Source organism: Lycium barbarum, chromosome 6 (genome assembly GCF_019175385.1).
Source record: "Lycium barbarum isolate Lr01 chromosome 6, ASM1917538v2, whole genome shotgun sequence".
NCBI lineage: Eukaryota > Viridiplantae > Streptophyta > Magnoliopsida > Solanales > Solanaceae > Lycium > Lycium barbarum.
The window spans coordinates 132,789,045-132,801,692 of record NC_083342.1 but is presented as its reverse complement, the minus strand read 5'-3'; the positions used below and the strand labels follow the sequence as shown (position 1 = coordinate 132,801,692).

Sequence of the window (12,648 nt, the reverse complement as noted above, 5' to 3'; positions counted from 1 at the left end):
TGAAGTATGCCTGAAACGGCATACTCTACCATTTTGTAAACAGAAGTTCTGCTGCTACCAGCATTCTTAAAAAACGGAGTAACTGTTTCTGCAACATTTATTCCAATGAAATTGCAACAGTTATTTTCATGAAACTAAAAAACCTCCTCTGTCTTTATCTAATTTAAATCAAATCCATGCAACAGTTATTCCAATTTAAAATGGACTAATTTATACTTCTATATAAACCAACACAACTTTTGGAAGAAGGAAAAAAAAACACTTTACTTCTGAAAACCAGATATAATCACATACAAAATGAACCAAAATCAACATATTGTACATGTTAATGGTGGCCACGGGCAAGCACATGAACATGCCCATCCTCATAACCAAATCCATCCTAATATTGTAAATTTGCAAATTACTCATGAAATTGCTGATATCAAAAGAGACATAGATTTTCTGAGGGCTCTTTACGGTGCTCTAAGTAGAGAAAATGATGATCTGCGAAGAGAATTACGATTTGTAAGGCAGAGGTTATTCTAGCACACTGGCCAAGTTGACGATGGGGCAATTTGGAATGGGTACACATGAAATTAGAACTGATGATGGTAGTTTGGTACTTATGAAGTTAGGATTTTATGTTTTGTGGATATATATATTTAAATGTATGTTAATGAAGTGTAAGTTTCTTTAGGTTTGTAGAATTTTACTTTAATGGCTTCTAAACAGAAGTATTGCCTTCTACGGCATACTTGTTCAGAAGTTTGCCTGTAACGGCATACTCTACTACTTTGTAAATTGTACTTTTGCCTTCTCCGGCATACTTGTTATGAAATTGATTCAGAACATTGTCGTTAACGGCATACTCTACTCTTTTGTAAATTGAACTTTTGCCTCCTCCGGCATAAGCACTTTTTGTTTTGCTGATGATAATGCAGTAACTGTTTTTGGTTAAAAAAAAAATGAAAACCTCCTCTACCTTCATCCAATTTAAATCAAATGCCTGCAACAGTTATTCCAATTAGAGGATTGACGCAACAAGACTAATTTATACTTCTACATAAACCAGAACTTTTGCCTTCTCCGGCATACTTGTTATGAAATTGGTTCAGAACATTGCCGTTAACGGCATACTCTACTCTTTTGTAAATTGAACTTTTGCCTCCTCCGGCATAAGCACTTTTTGTTTTGCTGATGATAATGCAGTAACTGTTTTTGGTTAAAAAAGAATGAAAACCTCCTCTACCTTCATCCAATTTAAATCAAGTTCCTGCAACAGTTGTTCCAATTAGAGGATTGACGCAACTGCACTACTTTATACTTCTATATAAACCAGAACTTTTGCCTACTCCGGCATACTTGTTATGAAATTGGTTCAGAACATTGCCGTTAACGGCATACTCTACTCTTTTGTAAATTGAACTTTTGCCTCCTCCGGCATACTTGTTCTAAATTTGCACACAGTTTACCTTAATTCAAGTTTAAATTGATAAGCATTGCCTGATTTAAATTGAATTTACTATAATTACAATTTCAAGTAAATAAGCATTGTATACTAATTTAATTAAGGTATAAAGTAATTAAAATCAGAACAAAGCATTACATCCAATCGATTCTACTTTGTTGATTAATTTTATCATGCGTAATGTTCAATCTGAGCTGTATGTCATCTGTTTCTTAATAATCAGGTCGTAGAAGATGATCTTTTTCAAATATTAACAATCTAAACTTAATAAAATCGTTAAATTGAGTTGAATTAAGATTTGTACCTTTTACTAATGTTGTAGCAGTAAAACCAATGAAGAAATCTGGCTTGAAACAACGATTTGAATAATTGAGAAATTTGGCTTGGGAACGAAGTTGGGCTGGGTTAACGATAGAAGGATTTGAGAATAACGATTTTTGTTGTGTTTTATATGTAACAGTTAGGGGTAGTAATGTCTTTTTACTATGTTAGCTTTGCTCGGAAGGGCAATAATTAAAGACCACCATTTTGAGGGGCAAAATCTAAAGACCAGCCCAAAAGAGGGGCATTCGCGCCAATTGCCCATTATAGTGTACCTATGTGTATGTAGTTTTGTTTGGGTAGTAATAATATATATATTTTATATTGCTAATAAACACACACACACACACACACACATATATACTATGTTCAAAACACGATTAATATAACATTGTACTATGTGCTCCGTATCCAAAACTTTATTATATTAGTGTGTGTAACGAATACAAAGTTTGCAAAAATTTATTAATACTTTTTAAAAGAGAAGACTTGTTTAAAACGAAACTATTTTCCTCTCTTTCAGACAAAATAATAACAATATTTAAGCATCAGTTGATACTTTAAATTTTAATTCGATTAATTTAAAGGTGTAAAATATTCTATTGTTAATGTATGTAGATTGGACCTAAAAAATACTTATTATTTTTTATCAAATTTTGATTTGGATAATTCAAATTCAAATTATTAAATTAATTTTACATGTTTAAAACGAAACAAAATAGAAATTTGATTTTCTATTTAAACGAAGAACTATTATTTTTTAATTTTTGGTGAATATTCTTGGTTTAGCTCATTTTACTTGTCATGTTGTCTTTTGCACCTTTTTTTGAGGAAGCGTCAATTAGAATTATAATTTGACTAATTTACCTTATTTATTATTTGATCTCCATTTAATATTATTTTTTCTTTTACGACATTAATCTCTTTTCATATTTATTAGAGTAAGAATAAAAATTAAAATATAAATATTTTAAGTATATTTATTTTAGTAAACATAACAACTAAATGACATGGCGGAATAGCAAATACAACAGTTAAATATCTAGATTAGATCTCAGGCTAATATAAGAAAAGAAAGGAAATTGTATAGTTTGACTACTTAATCTTTTGAAGAAAAGCAATAATATGGGGTTCACGTTTTTTGATGTACAATAATTTTATTTGCTCCCACTAATGGGTTGATATGCACGTGACAATGAATCCACCATTATTGACTTAATGGGAATACTTTGAGAATTACATGAATATTGTTTGATTTTTTAATATGGGGTGCACGTTTTTTGTTTTGTTTTGATATTGCGTAATTTTTTTAATATGAGATCCACTTTTTTTTTACATGAATTTGGAGGATGTTTTTTTATATATTTTTTAATTTTTTTTTAACATGGGGTCCACTTTTTTTTTGTTTAAAAAAAAAAATTAAACATGAGTTGGGGACGGACGACGATCCATCCCCCAACCCATGCTTATATATAGTGTGTATATATATATTCATGTTAGGTTTCTTTTCGAACGTGATATAATGATATATACATTTACCAATTATGGATCCAGCTCCTCTCCATTTCTCTTCTCTTCATTTTCTCCAAGTTCTACCTAGATGAATGACACATGTCCCTTTTTAATATCCATGGTGTAAATTTAATTAGCTAAATCAAAGTACTTAACTACTGTTAGAAAAATATATCTGTACATATTTAAATCTAGAAAATCTTGCCTTCCTATAAATTAGCAGTAAATTGCCCACTAACGTTAATTATTTTTTTAGGTCCCACCTCCAATGCTTAGTCATGTTATTTAACTTTTTACTCTTTAATTATACGTATACGCATTTCACTCCTATTTTTTTTTTTTAAAACATAAGATTAGATTAGGTCTTCGTGATACCTAATTTTATTGTTTTATCTTTTCTTTTACTTTTTTACCCTTTCTATTTTTTTTTTTTTTGGCAAGACTCCTATTAACCCAAAAAAATAGCAACAGGAATAGTAATGCCGGACCACAAAAATAGTTTCCATAAACCAAATATTTGTAATTTCTTTAAGGTAAAGGACAAAAGAGACAATTGGAAAATTATTTTGTTTGTAAGTTAGGAGGGTTTATAGTCGAAAAGCAAGTGTATACAGTGACTAATGTCATCTCTTTAGATTCCAAGAAAGCACCACAATCACTTGTATTTCACTCGTTTTTCTTCTTTTGTCACTTTCTTGCTACTTGTTTGTCCTTATTACAGAAACCCCCTTTTTGCAGATTTCAAGAGTGTTAAGGTAATGGACGAAGACAGAATAGGGTTAGTGCTTGCTAGAATCTCAGAGTTGAGGGTAGAGATAACAAATTGCATTCAGAAAGCATCAACAAATGCAAACAAAGATGAAAATGGAGTAGAAGAACCGGCTGAGGATGAAGATGAAGCTGTGGATTGTTTGTTGAACATTAAGGATGCTCTTGAATCACTTGAAGCCCAGGTGTCTTCTTTGCAGGTCTCTTCCTTGGAACATTTCCCCCCCCTTTTTTTTTTTTTTTGTTTTGTTGAAATAAAGTGTGAATATAATTGATATGTAGAAGACTCCAATTAATTTGAGATTGAGGGGTTGTAGTTATTTTCTTCTTCTTATATGCTACAGAAGTTTCCCTTTTCTTCAGTTGATAGGCAAGGCGGCTCCTAATCTAGGGTAATGAATACTGTAGTTGCTAGAAGAGATAATGGCCACTATCACTTTTTCACCCCTCAACTATCAGTTATTCCCTTTTGCTACCTGAACTATCACCATTTATGTATTAAAACACACACCTAGTTGAGTAGATGGTCCTAGTTCAGGTAGTCAAAGGGAACGACTGATAGTTGGCCTAGTCAACTTCTAAGTGTGTTTTAATACATAAATAGTGACAGTTCAGTTCAGGTGTGTCTTTAACTCTTGCTTGAAGCTTCGTTTGATTTTCTTCTCTGTTTTATAACTCCCTTACACCGGATTTTTTAGTGGGGTTTCTGTAGTCTGGGTTGTCTATTATGCTATGTGTACATTTGTTTTAGGATAATTTCTTTTGTGTGGTAATGCTGTTCTATTGTTGAGTTTTTTTTTTTTTTTTTGTATCCTTGAAATATACTTACTGGTCCTCTTGTTGATGTGTTTATGGTACATTTGAGAGCAATATGTTTAAAGTTTTTGGAGCTGATGTTCCGATACTTATTTGATGGTTAGCCTGATGTTATTTTTTCTGAAGGAAGCTTATATTTTGGACATTCTGAATTGAATTTTCTTCGGTGAGATTAAGTAAATGTATAGTGGTGAATTAGATGGATTTAACGCAGTTTAGATTTGTTCCACGAAGTGGATAAGAAGTCTTCTCGACAGAAATGGATGAAAAGTTTTCTATGTCAATAAATTATCTTGTGTTTTAGTTCTTCAGTTTCAATGAAATGTATAGCAGTTCAGGATTTGACATTCAGTTATATATCTGCTCGCTAATTCTGTTGCACATTACTTTATATATTTTGAATAAACCGAAAAATCCCCGAGGGCTAGTGGCACAAGGTTTGAAATTCAGTAAATAATGGGCACACGCCTCTACCTTTCTCCACTCGAGTACCGGACTTTTTGTTGTAATGCATATACATCTAGTCCATGTAACATGAAGTCATTTTAATGTGGTAGATTTAAGTGGCATCATCAGTTTTTGGATTCTTCAGTGGGATAAATGGACATAGTGGGTTTAAAGTCTACATGAGGTTTAGACGAGAGTAAATATGTTTGCTTTGCTTCCTGAGCAGGACTACTGACTATTGTACGCAATTTTGAGTTCACAATCAAATGTTAAATAGTTGTCTTTGAATCTACTTTTTTGTGTGATAAACTCTTTGACTATTTCTATATGTTGTAAGATGAATCGGAGCTCAAAGACCTGACTAACCATAAAATTGGTAGAATTTTAGCACTCTTAAAAGCAATCCAGTTCAGATTTCAGTGACAAATGTTTTGTGTTTTCTATTACTTTTGTATAAGACATGAAGGGCCTATAGAGGAGATGGTAAGGGCTAAGGGGAATGTAGCTCCCGGTGGGAATAGAACCCGTGCCCAGTGTTCAGGAAAGCGTGAAGCGGAAAAAAGGGACAAGGCGGTGAAGCGAAGCGCTCGCTTCATTGAGGTGAAGCGCAATTTTGTAAAAAAGACCAAATTAGATAGAGATAATATATATAAGTAAATGTTCAATCTATTGTCACAAAAAATACATGTAACTTTGCTTCTATTGGTGGCACTAGCTCTTGTACCATATTCCCAAGTCGCGTCAAATTGGGATATTTTTTAATCACTGTTAAGGTTTAGGAAAAAAAATCAGCAAGGCAGCTCCATTTTTTTTCCAGAACACTAGCAGAAGTCAAAAAAAAAAAAAAAAAGAAGTAGCAGCAGCATATAATTTTACTTTTATGAAAAATTCATTGACATATAGTCACTGTTAACATATAAATGCTTTGTGAACAACATAACAGAGGAGAGAAAAGAAGAAGAAGAAGAAGAAGAGTTGAAACCCTAAGAAGTAGAACAAAAGAAGTAGAACAATTCTGGGTCTGAAATAAGAGTTTTCTTAAGTCGGGACTCTTTTTTTCCTTAAAACCGACCTTTTAAAACATAGAATAAATAAAGCGACGCTTCACAACGCTCCTCGCATCGCAGCGCTTCTGCCTTGGAAGCGACCGCTTTTCTTCACCTCCGTCGCTCCAGGTTTTGGAAGCACTGGGTCCTCTCGCTTTCCTGAACACTGCCCGTGCCTACTGTAGTGCAAGTGAACCTGGCAAATAGTGAACTGAAGGTCAATTCCCTAAGCACATGCTTGTAGTAGAAACGATACCCCTTCTGAAATTTTAATGTTAGAGAGAGAAATGATGATCTTCTCATCTCTATTTGAAGCTAAAGATTTTGAGGTGTAGAATTAGAATATTGGAAACACTAATTTTCCGTAACTCACCAGTTCCTTGAAATATAACTTACTTGATTTCTGAAATTGATTCCATCAACTATATGATCTCTAGCAGTCTCTTTGTAGGTCAAGTAGATACCTGATTTCAGGTGATGTTTCGTTAAAAGAGACCAATCACTCTATTCTAACAAGAGAAACGCGAATCTCAGTTTGTGAAACCCCATAATCCATCCCCGGTTTTGACAGAGCTGAAATTGATAGGGTGTTTTGAAAAGTTTTGAATCCTAAACTACTTTCCAGCTAGGATATTTCTCATTACAAAGTTGTTCTTTTCATGTTACATTTAAATTGTTTAAAGATTACTATCCAAGATTGATAAAGTAACTTCTGAATGTAATTTGTCGGCTAAAGTTTGATTAGTCACTCTGTCTTGGAGGAAACTGTGTTTCAAGTGATGGTGTGATCATATCTAATGTGCAAGCTAGGATCTGCATGCTGAGTTTCTGTTGCAGTTGCTACGTGTAGTCAACTGGAAAGTGACTGTATCATGTTGTAAGAGAAATTGCATTTTTGCTTCCAGTCTAAATGCATCATCACTAGCTTTCATCAAAGAGTTTGAAGTTTGTTTGAAAAATCTTCATGTGAATTTCATATGATTGTTATGCTTAAGTTATCTCTTGGTTGTGGCATGTTGGGTTTGGGGCTTTAACATGTGTTTGGTTGTGATGTTCTGCAGTGGGCAAAACTTTGTCCTCTACCATCATTATTGCAGGGTTGAACTTTTGATCCAATGATCGCGATAGTCTATTCTGGTCCAATCTTTGCTATGCCATTTATAAGCTTTAGAACTACCACTAGAACAAGCATAATCTTTTGTGAAGAGGCTAGTACTAACTTTAAAGTCAATTTTTATCTGTCTTGCACTTGTTTTCATATCTTTATTTCATGAAAAGTCAGAAGGTGCCTGTGGTAATTACAAGTGAAATCCGATCTGTCAATTTAGGAGAGATATATTTTCCTGTTAAAAACATTCTTTTGCATTTAGTGAATGATCAGTGTCACCCGTTACTGGTAACAGTAAAGCTCAAAAGGTTGCTCCTGTGCCTGCCGGGTGAGATGACAAACATCTCTTCTTTGTATGAGCACTTATCTGATGAAAAAATCTTTATATGAGATTGGTAGTTACATATATAAATATATTCTTCTTCCTTTTTGTTTCAAACACGATGTAGTCCAATATTCCAAAGCAGCAGTATTTTCTCATTGCCTTAGGGATTGGATAGCCCGGATTCTTCCCACAGTATTTCTGAGTAAATTAATTTTCTTCCTGTCAAACACGATGTAGTCCAATATCTCTAAGTTGCAGTATTTTCAATTATGTCGTCCACCTTTATTTAAGCTATACCTCATTGCCTTTAAATTCAAATGTTCAGGCACTACAAGAGCAACAATGGTATGAAAAGGAAGCAGCCCTGGCTGAGATAGGTTATAGTCAAGAAAAATTGCTCCAGACACTGAAAGGATATGAAGGCAAGGACTTCCAAGTCATACACGAGGCAATTGCTTTTGTTTCTGAAACAGTAGAAGACAACAACGATCTTCTACTTCCTCCTTACCCAAGCAGACCTTCTCGTTCCCTGGTGTCAGACAAGAGTTATGGTGCCCGGAAGTTCACTCAAAATGGGGCAATTGGTGGCCACAACCACGATTCCAGGAAAGATCTTGATGAAGCTAACCATGAAAGATCCGAGTCTAAAAGCCCATTAAGAATGGTTAAATTCTTCACTAGTGCAGCAGCCAAGACAGCACTCACAGTTGTTGGTGTAATCTGTGTCTTGAGTTTGGCAGGATTCGAACCTCAGCTAAAGAAATGGGATAATCAGTTCAAGGTATCAAACTTGTTTCAACAGCTGGCGAACAAGGGAAAAGTGCCCGTGGCTGAAAATGGTGAAACTCAGTGCACCGTGAAAGAGAGAGTTGAAATCCCATTTGAATCAGTCGTGGCAACTCCAGATGTAAATTATGGCTGTGGATGAAATGTTATTCGTTTTTCAGCGTTTGTGTAAATGCCACTAAGTTTTTTTTTTACTACATTTGAACTCTGCGTGGCCTGACAATGTAATTTGTCTTAGCTAGAGAAAGTTCAATCAGAAAATAAAATCTCATGCTCATTGTGCCCTTTAACTTCTTCTGTTAAAACGTTATATGTTCATTTCTTTACAAACAAAAACAAACTGCTGTGCATATTCATTTTCTTGACTGAACATAGTCGTTATATGCTAGAACACTAATCTCATTGTATTTTATTTCCGTTATATTTCTGAAATGGCAATTATTGTGCTATGTATGGATGGATTTTTTTTTTTTTTTTTTAAAGTCACTCCTACTAGCGAGCGATGTTATCTTGCAATATTTAAGAAAATTGCGTTACCTGGAAAAATACATTGCAACAGTTGTGAGTTAAGGTTTTTGTCATTTTTCTTTCCATATGATCTGTGTGTTCCTTGATAGATCTGCTGTGGATTTGCCAACTTAGGTCATTAATATAATGTCGCACGCATGGATTGAATAGACAAGTAGGTGTTTTATTAATTGAAGGGACAGAATTGTAGCACATTCGTGTTTTGGCTCACCTGAAATTGGGAGACTTTTTCAGCATCACAGCAACTTCCTGCGGACATAGCACATGCTATCCAATTAATTGAGTTGGAATTAGAGAGTTGTTGATTTAATAATTTGCTGTTATTTTTCTCTTTTCCTTGTTATACTACAGAACCAGGATAAGATAATTTTCTTGGCAGTTGCACTTTCTTGGGCCCTTCTTGTTGTGCAATTGGCAAATATAGTATCAAGAAATGATATAATGCTGTCAGTCAAGTAGTAATTTTTCCACTGCTACCAAATTCAATTTTTTTTTTCCATCCCTAAGTTTGTTACTACCATATTCTTTCCCCAACCATTTGGGAAATCGGGGAAAGAAAAGAGGAAAATAATAATTAAAATCAATGTAGGAGATTTAACTGATATCACTAGACTGTAAGTCTTGATGGTAGTTCTCAAGAAATTCACTCTCTCATGAACAAATAATTGATAAATAACATTATGGTAGTGTGTGTCAAGTGTCAGCTAAGGTCTATTGATACTCCTGGTGGCAGCTCTCAACAAAGAAAATTCAAGAAGACCACTAAATTAAAATGATAGACTCCTGTAAATGTTCCTTGTCAAAAAGATTAAAGTCCTTGTCTCAAGTCTGTAGCTTACTGCTACAAGTTAAAACTGCAAACAAATCGATTTCATATAAGTGAATTGATGTTAAGGCTTGCATTAAATTCATCGAATCATACACTTTAGGTACTTGGACATCTGAAAATGTCATTTATGGATTGCAGATGACCCAAGACTCGCTATCACTCGTAGCTGGAAGCTAATAAGCTAAGTGAAAGCAAATACCATAAATTATTGCAATTGAACACAAACAATAATTACACGTCAATTCCCAAATAAAATGGACTAACACAATTCGATATGTGGTGATATTTGGGGCTTCTCATTCGTGATTACAATGTTCCAACTAATACATTTCGAGTATATAAGAGATCTTGATGTTAAATTATGATAGGTACCAAACTTCATTCAAAATTCTAATATTTGAAGAGGTGTAACTAAATCAAATTTTGGGAACTTGACCAACATGCTCCAACTGTTTAGTATACTATAAAGAATTTGCAAGAAATGGGAACTTCCCACTTAAAGCATACTTTTTTTTTCTGGGAATTTCTTTGCAATTTAAAAGTATTCCTGAATGGTATTAAAACCAAAATAAACATGCATTGATGTGTTAAAATATACATGTAGGACATGTGGGAACGCCAACCATCCATTCTATTTCAACATATACAGATCCACATGCCAGTATTAATACCAAATATAAATTGATTTCCTCATTTCACACCGGACCTTTTCACTTTCATTAACTACTTAAACTTATCGTTTGCAGAATATGATATTCTTGCGTTCTTAACTAGAGGTCTCGAGTTCTTGAAATAACGAACTTCTTTGTAAAAATTTAGCATCACCAAGGAACAATCGAAAAAATTCTGGCAATATATGAAAACGATTCATCACCATCTTCGCGTATTAAAACAAGAATGTCCACAGTGTTCTAAATCCAGCTCACGTACCTCTTTAATAGGCGAAAAACCCAACCCTTGAAACATCCTACAGCCCCAGGTGCACCCAGAACTAAAATGACAACCCCCCCCCCCCCCCTCCCCCCAATTTTTCTCGGTTGTGAGACACATTAAATTTGAGGGAGCACTTTTCCTTAGCGTGCCTACCCAACAAAATCCATATTAATCAGCAAGTGAGCTTCGACTACCTGATGATTAAACCGAAAAAATTACATACATAATTTTCCACCGACATCTTTTACTCAATAATTTGAAAAGAAACCCTCTAGTTGGGCATGATCAACTTGATAATCTGTTGTCCTCATTGTTAGGATCGAAATCAGAGGGCATCATGCGGAAGCTAATAATTGCAAACCTCGAACGTCAATAAATCAGACGACAAAAAACATATACTAAAAAAGCATAATATTATAGTATGATTTAGTCAACTGGCCTACACATGAAAAACTAAAATAAAAACTATTGAGATAATAACCTCCCTCTAAACAAAACTCTTTAAGGACTACATTGTGGATGCTTTTATGTGTTCTATTGTATGAGAGAAATTCTTCAATATATAGAGGTCCAAAATCTTTTCCTTCAAAAAAAGGACTAACCAAATATGAAACAGAATTATATTTTTCATAATCAAGACTTTCCTTTTGGAGAAAAGTAAAGGAGAAAACCCTAACACTCGCCCCAGCACTAGAGAGATTCTTTGGAAGCATATTGATTCTATAGCTATCTCAAACTAATATATAATTAATAATTGAGTTCACAATAAAATATTTATAGATACTTTGGGAATAATTTTTACTATATTTACAACCTCTCTATAGAATTTCCGTCAATCCACATATTATGTTCTAGATCCTCCTCTGTTAACTGTAGCCATTGGAGACCCTGCAACTACTTTTTGTGCTGATGGTGGACCCGGGGTGGAGCTACATGATCCGATAGAAAATCACAATCCTCTTCGTCGGAAAATTAAATAGCGCAAATAAAGCAATAATATTTTTTTCTTGTATGCATAAAAATTTTGAATCTCCAAATTTCTAGTACTGTAGTGGTAAGGGTGATTCAAAAACTTCAGGTCTCGGGTTCAAATCTCTAGTATGACAATCTTGCATTTTCTTGAATCCCTTTCCTGATTTTGACAGTGTAGTGGACAAATAACAATAGTCATTAAGAGCTGTACTTGCTTTAACAGCAAGTGCACACATATCTTGAAGAGAAAGTGGAGTGTTTAACTTTGAAATTGGCAAAAGAAAATAAAGCTGACCAAGCTGCAATATTTCAACTTTAGCCAATGGAGGCACTAAAGCGTTGACATTCATGGCTTCTGAGCTACAAATGAAGAAATCAGGATTTTGAATAAGGATTTCGCCTGCGGTAATGGGGTGCTGGAATTCTTGAAGTTTTCCGTTCATTTGAATCACCATGGCTACTTTTGTAACTGGTAAATTCATTATGGTTCCATTTTGTTTTGGCATCAATGGTGAAGATGTACAGATACCCATTTCAATTGGTTTTCCAGGGGGAAAAAAAAAACAGGGGAAAAACAGAGGCTTTTGAGAAAACAGAGGATTTTTTGTTATGGAAAGTGGATAGTGTTGTGCAATTGGGAATGAAGGGATTGTGGTTTATATAGAAGTGGTGGACAGTTCAGTTACCCGGTTTTGACCGCTAATCAAGCTCAATTAATCATACGAGAAAAAGTAGCATGTTAGAGAAAATTACAACGTATGTTTATTGGGAAACAATGCAATTAAATTTGATTCATTTTTTTAATTT

The 12,648-nt window shown here is 34.1% G+C and overlaps 2 protein-coding genes across 2 annotated transcripts; one reads left to right on the top strand and one right to left on the bottom strand.

Moving 5' to 3' along the window:
* The first annotated feature begins 3,872 nt into the window (after positions 1-3,872).
* On the top strand, positions 3,873-8,869 carry LOC132599132 (plastid division protein PDV2). The gene is made up of 2 exons (XM_060312358.1): positions 3,873-4,251; positions 8,119-8,869. Exons 1-2 carry the CDS (start codon positions 4,042-4,044, stop codon positions 8,719-8,721), a joined length of 813 nt encoding a protein of 270 aa, XP_060168341.1. The 5' UTR covers positions 3,873-4,041; the 3' UTR covers positions 8,722-8,869.
* Positions 8,870-11,909: 3,040 nt separating this feature from the next.
* Positions 11,910-12,374, bottom strand: LOC132644710 (uncharacterized). Its single transcript, XM_060361316.1, has one exon. It carries the CDS (start codon positions 12,372-12,374, stop codon positions 11,910-11,912), a length of 465 nt encoding a protein of 154 aa, XP_060217299.1.
* Between the last annotated feature and the right edge of the window lie 274 nt (positions 12,375-12,648).